General features: G+C 37.8%; 1 protein-coding gene across 1 annotated transcript in view; it reads left to right on the top strand.

Moving 5' to 3' along the window:
- The first annotated feature begins 17,239 nt into the window (after window positions 1–17,239).
- stt3b (STT3 oligosaccharyltransferase complex catalytic subunit B) overlaps window positions 17,240–18,522 on the top strand; it is a 108,480-nt gene continuing 107,197 nt past the window's right edge. The window contains exon 1 of the mRNA XM_030148244.1: window positions 17,240–17,751. Coding sequence (XP_030004104.1) covers window positions 17,492–17,751 — 260 coding nt within the window. The 5' untranslated portion in view covers window positions 17,240–17,491. The remainder of the gene's footprint in view (window positions 17,752–18,522) is intronic.

Below are 18,522 nucleotides of genomic sequence, written 5' to 3'. Positions count from 1 at the left end.
GAACGCTCTACCAAGTGCTACAAGAACAGAGTCATCCCTGCCTATCTTCAAGAAGCTCCTGAAGACCCAGCTCTTCCGAGAGCACCTCCTGTCCTAGCACTTTCAAACATTCCATTTTAAATATTCTAATAAGGTTTTTCCCAGGACAACCACAGATTCTTTCACGATTATCTCTGGACCTGCTGCGGTGGTCCGGCCTCTTCCCTGCCCTCATCATCACCACTCACTTATCCTCAACCGCCTCCATGTGTCTCCCCCTACTCCCCCCTTCTCCCCCTCTCCCCCAGTCCCTATCTCTATCGCTCTCTCTTTTTCCCCTTCTCTACTCTCTCTCTTTAACCCCAACTGGTCAAGGCAGACGGCCATCCTCCAGGAGTCTGGGTCTGCTCGAGGTTTCTGCCTGTTAAAGGGAAGTTTTTCCTCGCCACTGTCACCAGTCACAAGTGTTTGCTCCAGGAGGATTCTGTTGGGTTTCTGTAGAATTGACTTAGAGTCTGGTTTTGACCAACTCTATATATAAAATGTCAAGAGATAACTTTTTTGTGATCTGGCGCTATATAAATAAAATTTGATTGATTGAGTGATTTAATTGGTTTTCCCCTGTAAGTCGCTTTGGAAAAAAGCGTCTGCCAAATGCGTAAACATAAACATATATATATATATATATATATATATATATATATATATATATATATATATATATATATATATATATATATATATATATATATATATATATATGATGATGTACAAACACTTAAAACACAGGTGTCAAACATGTGGCCCGGGGTCCAAAACCAGTCCGCCAGAGGTTCTGATCCAGCCCGCAGGATGAATTTGCAAAGTGCAGAAGATATTAATAGTCAAGGGCGTCGAAGTCAAAAATAATAGCATGATAACACAGAAATAATGACTGAAAATTTTCTTCTTGGTTTAATGTGAAAAAAATAATATGATATAATGCCTATAAAAAATGGCAACACCATTTTTTTCTCTTTGATTTATTACAAAGAACATTAAATTCTGATATCCTTTAATAACAAAACGTCAATAGTAAATAAATAATTATAAATAATAAAGTAAAATTAACAATATTCTGCCTGTTTTGTGTCTTGGCAGATCTGATCTGTAACGCACATGTATGAATCATTTGAGGCATAATATTGATCAAATTTTTGTTATTATCATTTCTTCTTATTTTTTTCAGAAATGTCAGTTTTTTCAGGTTATTCACATCCTTTTTGTTTGAATAGTTTGTAAAATGTAAATGTTTTTCATAATTTAATGTTATTTTTTGCGTTAAAAAATTGAAGTTGTCATTATTTATAGGCTATTATGCCAGTATTTTACTGGTCCGGCTCACTGGAGATCAAATTGGGCTGAATGCGGCCCCTGAAAGAAAATGAGTTTGACACCCTGACTTAAAATAAGAAATTAACTCTTAAAACAAGATAAATGATCTAACTCTTCTAAGGACCAAATAATTTGCAGTGTTGAGGGTACAATTATTACAATGATACAACAGTAAGTGTGGCATATGTTTTCAAAAGCGCTGTTTTTTTTTTTACTCTTGTTAAGCATTAATTAACTGTGTTAGTGACCCAGAATTTGTTGTCATTGAGACAAAATGCTTGTCAACAGTGATTAACTTTATTGTCAGCATCACAGTCCGCTATATTAACAGTTGATGCCTGCATTTTGACTTGGGACCAGTAGAGGGTGTAGTGGTTCTACTGGATACTGCATACAAAGACATCATTTATGCCTTCTGGAACCAACAGGGTTTAAGAACTGAAGTGTAGGATCCACTGAGCTAATATTTCTGCTTTAAGGCTAAAAATGAAAGCAGTGCACTGAGTAAATGAAGGGGCTGAGTTCTGCATGTGACAGGTCTTTCCATTACATCCAGTCTGTGGCACTAACCAGTCACCAAACACTGGAGTCGCTCTGTTTCCTGGTGGGACCTAATTGCATTTAAACAGCTGCTGTTGGCAAGCATAACTTGACAAATTTTTCTCTGTCTGATTCACTCACTCCGTCGACTCTCTCTCTCTCTCTCTCTCTCTCTCTCTCTCTCTCTCTCTCTCTCCATTTCTCACAGCACTTTCCATCATTCTCCTGTCAAAGTGGATCAAAACGTATAAGCTCAACCCACCAGCACGCAATCCTCTGCTGGTACTGGTTTAACTCCACACCTGCGGCACAGTATGTATTCGTGTCAGCTGCTCAATCATGATACTTTCTAACTCGATTAACCCTTCAAGTGGGTGGCAACAGTCGGCGTAACATTTAGCCAAGAACAACTCGTCACTTGCTTCCACGTGTGTGTGCAAAGAGGCAAACACTCACACAGCCCTCACAGCCCTTAGGTGGTCTTAATAATCCAGAAGGAGATACTCTCCTGCCAAAGTCAGTTATGATACCCACATGCAGGTTACCATGGCGACGGCTCATACATCAATCAAAGCTGTTGTAAGAATGCGTTGGCTGGTGAGAGCTATAAACAATATTTTTAAGCTCCAGTAAGAAGATGACAATCAAGACAAATTGCTCCAACGTCACCTCTTCTCACGGGTCCCTCGGGTCCATGGGAGGACGTTTCCTCCAACAGCCCAAGTTATTATTTAGAGATCTCCCTTTTTATTCTGAGGACCCATATGATTTAGATGTTTGCCTGACATTTTACAAAGAGGCTCCTGGGGTATGCAGTTTTGGTATTGGCAGCAATAGTCCCAGCAGCAGGAGTCACATTTTTGAAGAAAACTGCAAGGCCTGAAACCACAATTGCATGCAGCAATTGTCCAGGGGATGATGGGCCTGTTAAGATAAGAGCAGCAGGCAGCCCAAGCCCAGAGATAGAGAGACAAGACAACTGGTGTATTAGGAGCCATTACCCCCGCTGTCCCCTCAGACATTTTTGTCTGATGGCGGTGGACTTGATAGTTCCGATGTTACTTTAATTTCCTTATGCTCCAATGAACTACTGTGTCTTTGCAAGTGAAGCAGTCAGAGCATGTAATAGAAAGATCCGCCTATCAAGGACAAGCACAAGTGAGTCACAAATCACAGTATGTTTGATCTGAGGGTGTTTGTCTTGGGTTTGCTTACATTTAACAAGAGTAGGGCTTGGCAGTTTTGTTACAATTTTCCCTCCAAGAAAATCTGGAATGACTGTCCCACGTCTGCCAGCATGTTGGAGTTCAGTTCCTTTCATTCCCTACATCACTGTACTGTAGCTGCATGTATGGTATTGAGGAGGATTTGGGACCAATTTGGCTCTGTATATCCTTTATCTGCGCTCTGTGTTAATTTGTCTATTTAGGAATATTTCACTGATTACTCCAATTAATGTTCCATGAGAGACATCAGTGAAAATTAATCTCCAGCGATCTCTGCTGCGGCGTTATTAAAACCTATATGCACTTCATAATCAGTTCATTATTAAAAGAGACAAAGCCATCCTCACTTGTCCAAAGATGAGATGACACAAGACAATGAAATGATAAATGTAATTATCTTAGGGTTAATATCACTGGAATGAAAATAATATAATTTCTTTTGTTGTTATATTACTTTAACCCATAACCCAGTGTTATTTTTTTGGCACTTCCCAAAAGATTTTTCCTCTCTATTCAACCTTTCTTTAAGTGATTTATCACCATTTATTATATATTATCCTCTGTATTTTGCTCTTTTTCTATGAAAATCATGTATTTTCCTAAATGTAATTCACTGATCATGTAGATGTTCAAAAAAGCTCAGATTAAAGTTGAGGGTTATTATATCAGAAACAGAGAAAACTGGAGAAAAAGTGACTTTTTCTGTAAAATCTATCATTAACTGAACATAAACCCACTGTGTCCATCCACTGTCACTGATCCAACTCCATGGGTTTTACTGGTGAATCAATGTTGTAGAAGATGACGGTGTTTCCACGGTAACTACGGAGCCTCTGAACATCCAAATGGGTCATATCTGAAGACCATGAAAAGATGACAAACTGTATTTTACACCAATTATTTACCTGTAGAGGGTGGGGAAGCAAAATTTACAATGAACATTTAGTTGTTTTTTCTCAGCTGGCACTACGTCAATTGTTTTGAAACCAAACATACATTGATGTCATAATCATTCCTAACACTATTATCCATACCTTTTCAGAAACTTTTGCCCATATGAGTAATCAGGAAAGTAAACGTCAAAGAGTGTGTGATTTGCTGAATGCACTCGTCACACCAAAGGAGATTTCAGAAATAGTTGGAGTGTCCATAAAGACTGTTTATAATGTAAAGAAGAGAATGACTATGAGCAAAACTATTACGAGAAAGTCTGGAAGATACTATTAAAGAAGAATGGGAGAAGTTGTCACCGGAATATTTGAGGAACACTTGCACAAGTTTCAGGAAGCGTGTGAAGGCAGTTATTGAGAAAGAAGGAGGACACATAGAATAAAAACATTTTCTATTATGTCAATTTTCTTGTGGCAAATAAATTCTCATGACTTTCAATAAACTAATTGGTCATACACTGTCTTTCAATCCCTACCACAAAATATTGTAAATTTTGCTTCCCCACCCTGTATTGATAGGATTAGTGGATCAGAAGTTATTAAACAGCTTAGATCAGTTGGTGCTTTTGGTTGCTGGTGACTGTTCAGGTCTTTATGGGTTAAAACTGCAACCCTTCAATGCCAATGTATAAACTAATATGCAGCTAATCACTGAAAATATTTAATGAGATAAACACAAGTACAACTCAAGCAACTCAAGAGCAAGGAAACATAAACATAAATAATAAGTAAACAATAAACAATGCTATGTGGTTATATACCAGATATGTCCAGAAATATACAGAAACCCTATTTCTGAGTAATGACACCAGAAAGGTCGTTTTGAGCACTGGCCCTTTAAATGCAAATGAGCCACTTCAGGCCCCGCCCTCTCCAGGTTGTTGGCTGTGCTGCTCTGTCCCGTTCAACCAACAACTGAACATTTTAGGTAAACAGCTCAAAGTCTGGACATATTTGCAGTTTTTCTACAACCGCTGCTGCCAACAAACAATTATGTCGTACTCGGAGAAATGCTCGTCAGAAGTCTTGACCTTATTTGTGCAAATGTTGTGACATAACTAGTTATAGACGTAACAAAATAAGCAGGAAATAAAATGGAAATCCAAAATCAAATTTGCCCAAACAAATATAAAGATAGCTTTGCAGCACCTGGAGGGTTCAAATTCAAACTTTATGAACTATTAAGGTCCAAATACACGAATAAATGAACCAAAGACTTATAAAAGTGGGTTTAGCAAAATATGACCCCTTTAAAAAGACACACCAATATATGGAAATAAATCAATAAAAAAAGAAAATAACTAGAAAAGCACTGGGAGAGTACCCCTGATCACCTCCAAAATGTAATCATTTGCTCCTTGTGCCAGTATCAACATTTAATGAAAATTTCTTCCAAATCTATCCGTAAATTTTTGAGTTATCTTGCTAACAGACAAACAAACAAACAGACAAACAAACCCTGATAAAAACATAACCTCCACCGTTCTTTGGCAGAGGTAACTAAAAAGTACTCCAAGGCAGACCCCCCCCCCATCACCACAAAATTTAATCATTTGTTCCTTGTGCCAGTATCGGAGGTAAAAATCACACAAATGTTTAACAATTTCACTGTGGCTCTTTAACAATCCTTAATGTCTAAAAAGGAGTAGGAAGAAGCTGAACCTATATTGTCCGACTCCAATTTTACATGATTTGACCAATCCGCTAATGTGTTCAGACCATAACACAGAATAGGTCAGTCATTCAATTACAGAAAAGAACAAATGATTACATACCATCAATAGCTATTACTGTTGTACTTGCGTTCATTGTTAGTATATCTCTGCAAAAAAAGGTTTCTGTCCATCTTTTTAAATGTTGTGCCGTTTTCCCTCTGTTAACCACTGTTAACTCCTTTTCAGTTCATATGCTGTACTTGCACCATCACTCGTGTCATGGTCAACGATGACATCAGCAGCTCTAATGCAGCCCACACAGGACCAGCTGTCTCTCCTCTTCCTGTGTCTGTCCTCTGGTCTCTCACTTCCCTATCCTCCACCCCATCCCACATCTTCCATATTCATTTGTGAGGTTGGCCAAGTTAACTTTATTTGGGAGTCATGAATGGTGTTCTTGCAGATGGCCAGTGAAGGGCAACCAGGAGTAGAATCGATTGGACAAGGACTGAGCACACAGATGCCCAGTCTCCAGCACAGAGTCACTTTCTATTGAACCGCCTTTAGCAAATGTTCTTTGGTTGGAAAGTAGTGTAGTGAGATGTTAAACAGTGGGTGGTAGAACTAGGGTAAATACTCATTACAAAGGAACGTCATAGGTGTTCAGATATGGTAGTTGTGTGCCTTTTGATTTGTTTTGCGTCTGTGTGGAGAGCAGTGTTGGGAGTAATGCATTACAAAAGTAATTCATTACAGCAATGATTACTTTTCTCAGTAATGCAGTAGTGTAAGGCATTACTAATTAATTTTCAGGAATATTTTACTCGGTACATGTTCAATAGCGCTTGCGTTACAACACACTTTTCACCCATAATTTAATCGCTCAAATGAAAACAACAACAACAAAAAAACAGAAGAATCAAAAATGCAGCAGAAAAGTTCTATTTCCTGTTGGTGTTCAGCCAATGAGTGAAGACGGCAGAAGACAGTCCACTGGCCACATGGACGTATGCTCATTATTAACCCTAACCCTGCTTTACAGAAGCTCGTTAGCATGATCCCTGTGATCAGCAATGACAAACTAAGCTAATGTGGCGGATATCTAAATCGTAGCCCTGTAAGAAGAGAGACCACCGAACCAACCTCTGCTTTGGTCTGAATAAATCACAATGGGCACTGCACCACCCACAGAAACTTCAACATGTTGCAAAGACCAAATTAAGGCTAGGGCTTCCTTTTCTATGACAGAGTAATTACTCTGGTAGCGACTGAACATTTTAGACTTGGTAGAATTCTTTATTAATTGCAGATTTATCTCCTGGCATCCTAAGCACCACACTCCCTGTTTGAACATGTAAAATGTTGAAAAAAATACAAGCGTTCCTGCTGGGATTCGAACATCTAATGCCACATTTCCACTATGTGGTACTGACTCGACTCGAGTCGATTCGACTCGACTCGGCCTTTTTGCCTTTCCATTACGTAAAAGGACCTGAAATCTGGTACCCAGTACTAGTGTTTTGGTATCTTCTCTGCCGAGGTTCCAAACAAGGTTATTATCGTTAACGAAAACTAACGAAATGACGAAAACTAGAATTGAAAAAACATTTTCGTTAACTGAAATAAATAAAAACTGTAATTAAAAGAAAAAAATGATAACAAACTGGAACTGTATTGTGTGCTTACAAAACTAGCTAAAACGTATAAAAATTATGGAAAAAATTCCCTTCATTTTTGTCTTTGTCAATGTCGGATTGATACGAAAGCAATTTATTTCACTCTAGCAACTTAAGTAGCAGCACCGTACAGAACTTCACGGTCCGTCACTTCTTGTCTCTTGTTGTTTAGAGTTGTCTTCTTGTTCCCACTCTACCGCCAACATGGAGACTAAAGTTGGGAGAAAGCAGAGTCCTGTATGGGATTTATGTGAATACGACAGCGAAGAAGATAAAAGATACGACAAAACTAAAATTAATACTAAAACTAAACTAAAACCAAGCATTTAGAAAAAAATTAAAACTAATAAAAACTAGCAAACCTGCTCTAAAAACGAATTAAAACTAACTGAATTAGAGCAAAAAAAGTCAAAACTAAATAAAACTAAACTATAATGAAAAATCCAAAACTATTTTAACCTTGGTTCCAAAGTGGGGAAATTGATACTAAAATGTGATGTGTAAACCCTGCAGACCACTGATTGGTCCAAAAGTTGTCTTGACCCGCCATTTTATAAAAACAGACTCTGAAGTGTACAGTAAATTTACCAGTAGGGTAATCCACATGATGGCAGCCTGCGAAAACACACCGTGGTTGGTCGAGGAGGTTCAGACATTTCTGTCCTTGGTGGCTGATGAAAAAATTCAGCGTGAACTTGACGGGACAACACGCAATGAGAGAGTTTATCAGCAAATCAGAGCAGACGTTACAGAAGTTACGTGCCGTGTTGCTATGACGTCCAGGTACTCTAAAGTCGGTAGTATCTTGTAATGGAAACGGTCTCCAGGAATATTACCTGGTACCCGAGTCGAGTCAAGCCGAGTCGAGTCCAGCTGGTTCTACGTAGTGGAAATGTGGCAATAGACTATAATGGTACTTACTGAGCTACCCATCCACATGTACTTCGGGGCACAAATTTATGCGTCCCAAGGCTCTCCTATCTGTTGTATTGGGTCAAGGCAAGGCAAGTTTATTTGTATAGCACATTTCAGCAACAAGGCAATTCAAGGTGCTTCACACAGGACATTGAAATACAACGACAAGGGAAAAAGAAACACATTTAAAACATTATAAAAGAAATATGTAAAAGGTGATTAAAAACAGCAAGTAAGAAAACAACACACAAAGCCCAAAAATATAAAAACGCACACATATTAAAGTAAGAGCTGCAGTGCAGAGTTTTGAAAGAGAATATAAAATTTAAAAAGTAAAAAGCCTTTTAGTCAAAGGCAGTTGTGAACAGGTGGGTCTTTAGCCCTATCGGCCCACCCACGGGCCTAAAAAATTATATTAATATTCATCTACTATAAAAATATAATAAATCAGGACAATGGATGTTTTTTTCAACTTTTGCTCAAAGTTTAGACCCTTATGTTAATAAAAGTACACCAAAAGTGTATTTTAGTGCAAACTTTAATGTTCAAACATGATTTTTAATCTTTGTGGGGTGAAATATATGCTATTAAAAATCTCCGACACGAACAATTAATTTATGCATATCATCGTCAGTCCAGCTGGAAAAAAACAGCCGAGGATAAAAAATTCTAATTTCTCTTTTAGTTTGTTAGAGTTTACTCAGGCATAGTAATAGATACAATATTTTAGACAATGGGAATAGATTCTGTGAGGTCTCTAAATGTCCACAGACACCAAGAACATCCATATGAACCTTATTATTGTGAAGTAATTCTTCATTTACTTTGGGTATGTCTGTTTAGACGTTTTTCCCCTGAAAATATGGTCAGGGTTAAACAGGTTAACCTTGACTTAAAAGAACTCAGACTCTCAGCAGACCTGATATTTTCTGGTAGTTTGTTCCAGATGTACGGAGCATAGAAACTGAACCCTGATTCTCCATGTTTAGTTCTGACTTTTGGAACCCAGAGTAGACCTGCACCAGACGACCTGAGTGGTCTGGATGGTTCATACTGGACTAGAAGGTCTCTGATGGATTTTGGGCCTAAACCATTCAGTGCTTTATATGCTAGCAAGAGAATTTTAAAGTCTGTTCTCTGAGAGACAGGGAGCCAGTGTAGAGACCTCAGAACTGGAGTGATGTGGTCCACTCTCTTGGTCTTAGGGGGGTGTTCTACTGCATATGCACATATACTGCATATGAGGAGAATCTGTATGTAACTCGAAAGTAATACAGGAGTCATAGAACACAATACAATTCAGAGACGATACTATTTTAAGGTAAGGAATTACTTTTAACCCTTTCATGTACGAATTATGAGAACCTTAGTCAATACTTTTTTCTTGAGTGTTTTTGTTCCGCTTTAGGCATGAAAAAAACAATGCAATTGATTTTTATTTTTTTTATTTTTAATTTTTTTATATGAACGTATTTTTCATGGAGTTACAAAAATGTCCACTCAGCTGGACACCATGCATTTAAGTTTTGAAGCAAAGAAACATTTATTTAAAAATCATCATCAGAAAGTGATATACTGTGTGAAAACTATGAAATAAAAACATTTTTAATGCTGCTAATTGCTAAATTGCTACTGTTTTCTCACATTTTATCCTACTCTAATATTAGTTATTACTAATTTCATGGAGATATTATCCTCCTGCGACCCAAGAAATGGACAGTTTTAGCTTTTTTACATTAAAAAATTGTCTTGATTGGAAACTGCATTATGCAACATTTTTTTCAGATACATTTTAAAAACTTTTTTTATTTATTGAGTGATTTTTTTAATGGAATGTCCTTTGCAATGGACAGCATTTTTATTGTAAAACTGTCAAACTTTTGTCCCCTACCGAGGACAAAAAGTATTGCTGGGTCTCAGGAGGATATGCAAAAAAAAAAAAAAAAAAAAAAGTTTGTTAATTACAGTCTAATAAGAATTAGCAATTGATTTACACTAAAACATGTTACTGCAGATCAGGTTTATGAAGAACAGCAAAGTTTCAGTAATTGTATGTATTGCAGTGTTTTGGATGATGCATAAGAGTCCTGATATGGAACTAAAACAACAAAACCCATGAATAAACAATAGAATAGCCGTAGAATACCTGTCCACTGTAGTAACCAGTATGCATGAAAGGGTTAAATAACAGTAACAAGTAATGTAATCTATTACAGTATGGAACACTGGTGCACAGACATGCTTTGTGAGTGCAGCTGAATAATAGCGCAGCAGCTTTGAAGTGTGCGCCTCTTGTTTTAAATTCAGCAGCTGTAATTTCACTACAGAGGTTTCAGGGCTGTCATTGAAGCACTATCACATAAATCTGTTGTCTTCTGAATTGAGACAGCCCATGTTGGCCACTCAGGAAAGTGAAAGAAGGGTCATTTGTCAAACGGAGGCAGCTGGGAAATTGGGAAGCATACTTCAATTTTCAACACGTGAGTCATATTTTCACTCCCTCAGGGATACTGTCAGACCAAGTTCAGCTGTTCAGATCTGAATGGCAATCGCTCTTAAAAGAGAAGAAGCTGTTTGAATCACTCCAAAGCCAGGCAAATGTTGATAAGGTATGGTTATTCTAGAGAGGCGCAAATATGAGCCAAGTTTTCGGAGGTTGACATTCTGCCTGCAGACAGTTGATATCTGTATTGAGCTCAGGTTAGTCGCTCACACTTTCTGATTTTTCCACATCACTCTCTCTGCCTCTCACTCTCTTGTTTTTTCTTCTACCAATTGAAAGTTTCTCATAAACTTTTCATGTAGAATGCCAATAGGATTTGAAGCATCACTGCAGGCACTTTACTGTGTCGACAGGTTAGAATCAATCTTGATGAATGTGGTGAAGTGTTAATGTTTACAAGCCATCCACTGTTTTGATGCATTTTTGAGTGCTCTTATGTAAAATCTATTAAAAGTTAATCAATTCTCTTTCCATATTTTTTACAAAACACTAAGCCTGGCATGTCTGTTACATATTCATGATTCTTAAAATTTAATGGGATAATAATAAACCTGATTAAAGCCGATTTAAAAGTATTGTTGATGCCGAGACCTTACTTTTTTTAATTTTAATTTTAGCTGTCAGAAAATCAGATTTTGTTGATTATTTTATTCCTTTCAGTGTTCCATTCTTGCATGGTGATGGGTGAGATGAAAGCATTTTTTTAATCAAGTACAAAAAAATTAAATAATACTCACTCAAAACTGTCATTGTCTCACAGCTCGGAGCCTCTTAGAGAGAAATTATTTTTTATACGCCTTAGAAAATGACAGATGAGTACAATGAAGGCAAAGCATCCGGAGGCAGATGCAGATTCATATATTGAGCAATGCTCTCTGATCTCACGTATGATAGATCACACCATATTCTGTTACAAAAAAATGTTAGGAGGCTTAACCCACTATCTGGTATTTTATCACAACATCCAATTTCCTTTAAAATAGGAGTCAGGGCTTCAATGTGCATGGTGCATATAAACATCTTAATAATGCACGGCTGTACTGGAGGTAATCACAGTGGAACACTCCTGACATTATCAAGATTAACAGTCCTATCATACAAGGTGAAACCCATGACCATCCCTATGTCTGTACACCCTACATCAAAGTCAAGATTAAGATGTTGTGCTATTATAGAATATCATCTGAATGTGCTGGGGTCGTGTTCACATCCAGTAGATTTAACTGCCTCTTTGTGCCCCATTGAATGTCAGAGAAATGAAGCATGATCAGTGTGAAATCACATGTCACTGATGAGACCACACATGCACTCTGCAAAAAAGCCTGTACAAAAATAAGAAAATGAAACTCATTATTGGGCTAAAATGTCTTATTTCAAGTTAATTTATCTGTCAGTGTGGTAAGAATGTTGCACTTATCAAGTTTTCTTAAAATCAGAATAAATTATCTAAGCATTATTGGATAATAAAATTCTTATTTTAAGCAGAATATGCTTGTTTCAAGTCTTCATAGTAAGATTTTTTTTTAATCTATGGTATATACAGTATATGTATGTATATATATGTATGTATACAGTCGTATGAAGATGTTATGACTCCGTAGATATGTATCGGCAAAACTGCATTAAACAAGTAGTCTTGGATTCATCTGTACTGTTTCCTTTTATCTGTTTTTCTTTTGTTTTGTTTTGGCTTTGTCTTGTTTTTGTCTGTTGGGGCCTCTTGCCAGGTCATCATTGTAAATGAGAAGCTGTTCAAAATTGATTTTACCTGGTAAAATAAAGTATAAATAAATAAATAAATAAATAAATAAAAATTTCTTGAGGGCAAACGGTTCCTGTGTCCACCATACGCATCCCCCACACTGTAAAAATGCCCTAGAAATGCTAGAAATAAGCCTAATATTCCTAAATCTGGTTAAATTGTCTTATATTGAGTAGAAAAATCTGCCAGTGGGGTAAGAAAAAAATTCTTAGCTAGAATTCTTAAAACAAGCAAAAAAAAAAAAAAAAATCTATTAATTAAAAAAAACATGATGTGCCTTAAAACGAGACAAAAATGCTAGAATTTTAGCAAACAGTGATTAGTGCAAGAAATAAAATCACACTCATTTAAGAAATAACTACATTAAATAAGGAGTTTTAGTCTGACAGAACTGGCTATAAGAATTTAAGTCTTAAAATAAGAGGAAAAGGTAGGACAAAAATTCTTACTATCATTTCTTAAGATTCTTAAATTGAGCAGTTGTACAAGTGGTCTCAGTCTTAGAATAAGAAAAACAATCATCATCCTTTGCTGAGATAATTTGCAAAATATTGCCATACTTTGTTACTAGTAAAGTCCAGCTTGATATCAGCTGGAAAATCTTAATAAGACAAAGTTAGATTTTTTTTTGTTTTTTTAAATAACAATATTTTTCTACTGTAAAAATGTCTCTGCAAGGTTTTTTCTTTTTACATGAAAAAGAAGACAAATGTTCCAGAAATAAGGCTTTTTTCACTTTTGTCATGCAACAATGGAGCTTGGTTTGTTTTAAATATTGCTTAAAATGAGTCATAATATCTAAGTAGGGTTGCTCAAGATGAAAATGATTGGAATGAGTCAAACAATCTTAACAAGATTAAGTCTCAATACGTAAATAAATGTAAAATATGATCTTTCAAGATAAATATTTGAAATTGAAGTCAGTTTGTCTGAGTCAGATATTCCTTTTTTGCAGTGCAACCATGTGCATAGTGAAAATACAAGTTAACCCAGGCCAGAATTACTCATGATGTAGTGATTTTTTTTTTATTATGATGAAGACAGACATCATCATGATTTGGAAATTAAATCAGCCTTTTTTTATGACTCATAAAACTAGACCTTGAGCCTGTTATTATGATGCCGAACAGCTTTTTAGAGAGTTGTAAAGCAGACTAAGTATCTGAGTCTCTGCTGGCCACAGGTAAATAAATACTTCATACAGTCGGATGCTCCACCTCATTGGGATGCTAAATGGTTTTCTTTAAGTGCTCTCATTTCTGTTAATGATCGCAGTGAAGATCTGTGTGTGCCATGGCGTTCCCCAGGCGCTGCCTAATCATCCCGTTACACCGGATCACGCATGCAGACTTTATGGCGTCTTTAAAGATTTCTCTGCCCACAATGAGCAAATATCCAGTTGTGCCAAGCTTTTAAATAGAATACACATAATCAATTTGTCCCCTGTTGGCTTGTACATGTAGATGATACACAAGGCAATTACAGGAGAACAACACAAAGTTAATTAAATGTAAATAAAAACACTGCCTGAAGCTAAGTCAGTCATCGGAAAATAAATAAATAAATAAATAAAACCATCCTGGGTTCAAGTTTCAGGTATTTTCCATGAGTAAGCTGCTCGGTTAAATGGAAGATGCTGCTTAGCTGCAAAAATGCGGCTGTCTCGTCACCGTGATGAATCAATCAAATGTGTTTTTCTTCCTTGCATTAAGAGCCAATTGGAAAAAGCTCCAGTTCCTTATAAATGACCCACAGCAGATACAAGTGGGTTCATGCAGTTGAAAATACACAAATCCAACAGTGTTAATGGTACGTTTTTACAGTTTGCATTGCATTGCATCCATGTTCTGCAAGGATTTTCAAGAACTTGGAACATGTTGTACCTTTTTCCCCTGACAACCTTCTGGCAGCAGTCTCTTCCCTAAAAAAACAAATTATAACATCAAGATTACTTCCCACAGTGCAATTCACGTACCATCTGCAGTATCTGAGGCTTCCTTTTAAAGTATATCATCCTCGCTTTCATCACAGACATCTGATTTACAGAGGATTTGTTGATTTTTTTAATTTTTTTTTCAGGTGCTTATGTAACACCGTGGAATTGATTGAGAGATTTGGAATTATTTTGTATCTTCAGACAAATTGTTTTAGCCAGTCAGTGCTGCATCTGTAGTTGTCTGCAGCTGTCAGCATTCACACATTATACCATGTCCAGTAACATTAGCTTGGGCAGAAAGTGTAAAAATGGGAATCACAATTGAAAATTTCTCCACTAATCATGACACCTCTCGCTTTCTCTCACACATAAATACTCAAAGCAGAGAAAATGAGAGAAAGGTGCAAAAAGTCTTTATTGCCAAAACTGAAGCATTTTCCAAGACTGGCCTTTAGTAAAGTACGAAAATATAGACACTGTAGAATGCCAAGCACAAACTCGGCAATTTTGTAATGTTCTGGGGAGAGAAAACAGAAAAGAAAGACAAAGGAAACACAAACATTCAAGTCTGCCTCTGGAGACGAAGGAAAGCAAAGCTGCCCTGCCTGGCAACAGCATTCATTTTGGCTGGCTTTCATCTAGGCTTGGCCTTTTGACAATAGATGCGAATGAAGCAATCTTCACAGACATTATTTGTCTCAAAGGTCACCTATTCAGAATTTGGAGGTAGGAGGGAAGGGGTGAAGGGTAAAGTGTTCATTGTGGCATAAGCAGGTCTTGATGAATGACTGAAGCCCAGTGTGTGTGTGTGTGTGTGTGTGTGTGTGTGTGTGTGTGTGTGTGTGTGTGTATGTGAACACAAAGCTGCATTTGCCAGCATATACATAAACATGTTTTCATCAGTATGCATGTGCTCCAGTGTATAAATACAGTACATAACATATTTTCTATGTTCATTTTAACTCATGGGTGTGCATGTATGTGTGTGTGTGAACTGTGTTTGCCATTGACTTTGAGCTGCACACATGAAGCTGCAATACTGTCTGTGATACGAAGCTTTGGACTCTGTGATCTCATCGTGAACTCGAAACTTCTATCCCCTCTGCTGCCTCGTCTACTCTCCATGATGACCCCCATCAATTTTCATAATCATCCTTTTACTCTCCTTTATTATCTGGCCTCCATCTCCCCGTCTCCCCAACGCTGTATTCTCATCTCCCTCTTATCTGCCCCTCGTCTCCATAAAAGAAAGCCCTGATCCATAGCTCTGTTAATCCAGCTCAAACTTCAGTCCAATTCTCAAACATGAATATTTCATTTGCATTTTTTTTTTTATTTGGTCTTGTGAATGACAGGCTTTTTGTAAACATTGCAGATGCAAAGTTTGGATGGGGTTGCAAAACTACAAATTGGGGAAAAGCAGATATACTAATCCGTGTATCATTTGTTCTTTTCATACTTAACTGAGAATCCACAATCGGAAAACGAAAAAATGACTCCTTATTTCATTATTCATGTACAAATCAAAAACCAAAAATCAAAAAAACAAGTTGTTTTTCATTATTTGAAATTCATTATAATTATTGAATATGAAAAGAATACACGGATTTATACTGAACAACTTGCAATATTTTGTATTAAATAAAGTAAAGCATGCCTCCTCTTCATGTTTCTACAGTTTATATTCAATTGTTTTCATCTAAGCAGTTCATATTCAAAGCAAGTGTATTTCATAAAAGTGTTTTATTTGTAATTTCACCGTCTGAAAGTCTAATATTGTTTTGGAGGTCATTCACCAGAAAAATATCAGTGCTTGCTTGGAAATAATCCCTTTTGATGGCACAATTCATTTCTCCAAAGTAGAGTAAATCATAGCACTCATAGCAAAGGATGAAGAAACATTCATGTGACCAATGGTAGTAAGGATGGGAAAAACATTAGTCCATGTTGTTGTGTCATTTTTTTCTGTCTTACAGTGAGAAGGACTGACTATTGCTCATCCCCTCGGGGACTAAATCGCATCTCAGATAAATCAATAACTCTGTCTCTTGGTTGCAACAGTCCAAGCACAAAACGAATACAACCTATGCAATCAATCAAAACTTCAACATTTATTTGGAATAATCAAAAACGTGTCTTTATTCACGTTCCTAATGCTTTGGGGAAACTGTAAAAGTACATCCTGAGTTTAAGAGAATGATGAATGCTGCGTTGGTGTCTTTGCTGGGGGACATAATAATGATGAGACACATCAATCTATATTACCAGCCGGTCCAGAACATCCAAGGGCAACAGAAATATTGCACTCACAGAGAACATTTATCTTCACATACCTGCCTACAGCTTTTGAGTGCGAGCAAAGAGTTTCCTCTTAACAGAGTTTGGACTATGTCAACTTCTTTTTATTATTCTCTATGAAATATGACTAATTCAATTCTATATAGGCACATTTAAGCCGAGTAATGAGGATTTTATTTATAGAGAGCACCGTGATGACTCAATTTCATATATAACCGGGGGATAATCCTTATTTCAATCGGTTTTAACCATAAATTAGAGTGTCTCCATTGGCGATCTCATCCGTCGATTAGACTATTTACGTCCTCTTATTGGTTCAAACGCACAAAATCCCGCCCCCTCGTACCTGTCGGTTTGTGACAGGTTGCCGGAGCCTGCTAAAGCCCCGCCTTCTCTGTCCGTCCCGCCCCTTTCCACCGGCATTCAGTCGTGCAGCGGATTGACTGTTGCGGCTCCGTATGTGGCGCATGAGCATGCGTTTCGGGATGTAACGGCCGTCTGACGGAGGAGCGATACTGAATAAAATATATACATACACCCAAGGGACTCGGAGGATAGGATACCGAAGGAGAGCGGGTACCTTGTAAAGGAGTTTTACGACAGAACGGTGCGGAGGGAGACACGAGAGCGTGGCTGGAGGGACGCTCGAGCAAATCCAACCGACACCGCACGCAGAAATGGCGGAGCACCACGCAGCGGGCGACGGCAAGCACAAAGCGTCCGCCAACGCCGGGAGCTCGGTACACGGGAACAACCGACCCGGCGCCGCGGGTGGAGGAGGGGGCAAAGGAGGCCTGTCTGGCGGACTGACACAGCCAGCGGGGTGGCAGTCTTTACTCTCCTTTAGCATTCTTTTTCTGGCCTGCCTGGCGGGATTCAGCTCCAGACTTTTCGCGGTGATCCGGTTCGAGAGCATCATCCACGAGTTTGATCCATGGTAAGCTAGCTAACAATAAGTCACACTCATTCCCTGGTTTAATATTAGTGTCGGTTGGAATATGAGTCCCCTAGTAGTTAAATATTGATGAAAACGTTCTGTTAATTTGACGGTATTTTGATATACAGGAACTATTTGAACCAAGTTAGACCTTGTGTTGACGTTTGTTAGCTCTGGGGCTTGTCATATTTACACACAGTGAGTGACACTATTCTTTCTGTTTGTGTCCTTGGTCCAGTTTAAGTATGGGGGTCAGTGGTCTAATGTGGACTTAAATGGACGTTCGTGTTCAAATCCAGGAGGTGTGTACCTATCTATCTAGTCTGGTTGAATGTTGATTTGGTTAGCATCCAACTGACTGGGACTGTCCAACATGCATTCAGCTCTTTTAGGAGTTCTCCACAGCAGGTACAACTTTGTGTAAACTTTGTGCAGAATTGCCCACTTTCTCTGTGACTTTGCACGTGTTGTAGAGTTGATTTATTTATAGGAGATTCACTTGGAGCCGGTGAAGTTAAAATGTCTCTTGCAAACAGATGCAGTGATTTAATGTGGAGCAACTTTCAACACTGTAATGGATCCGGTTATAGTTATTTTTAAACAGTATGTTGTATGTTTTGCGTTATTATACGAGGTGATTTCATAGGAGACAGTGTTAAATGGGGTTATGGGGTAAATTTCAACCGCATCACCAAAGCTGGGAGGTTTATAACCCGGAAGCCAATTGATCCGGTATGGTGTGTCTGTCATCACAATGCAGGATTATTTCTT

This window comes from Sphaeramia orbicularis, chromosome 11 (assembly GCF_902148855.1).
Source record: "Sphaeramia orbicularis chromosome 11, fSphaOr1.1, whole genome shotgun sequence".
In the NCBI taxonomy this organism is placed as follows: domain Eukaryota; kingdom Metazoa; phylum Chordata; class Actinopteri; order Kurtiformes; family Apogonidae; genus Sphaeramia; species Sphaeramia orbicularis.
Note: the sequence above shows the minus strand (reverse complement) of the source record. Positions and strands in the feature narration are given on the sequence as shown.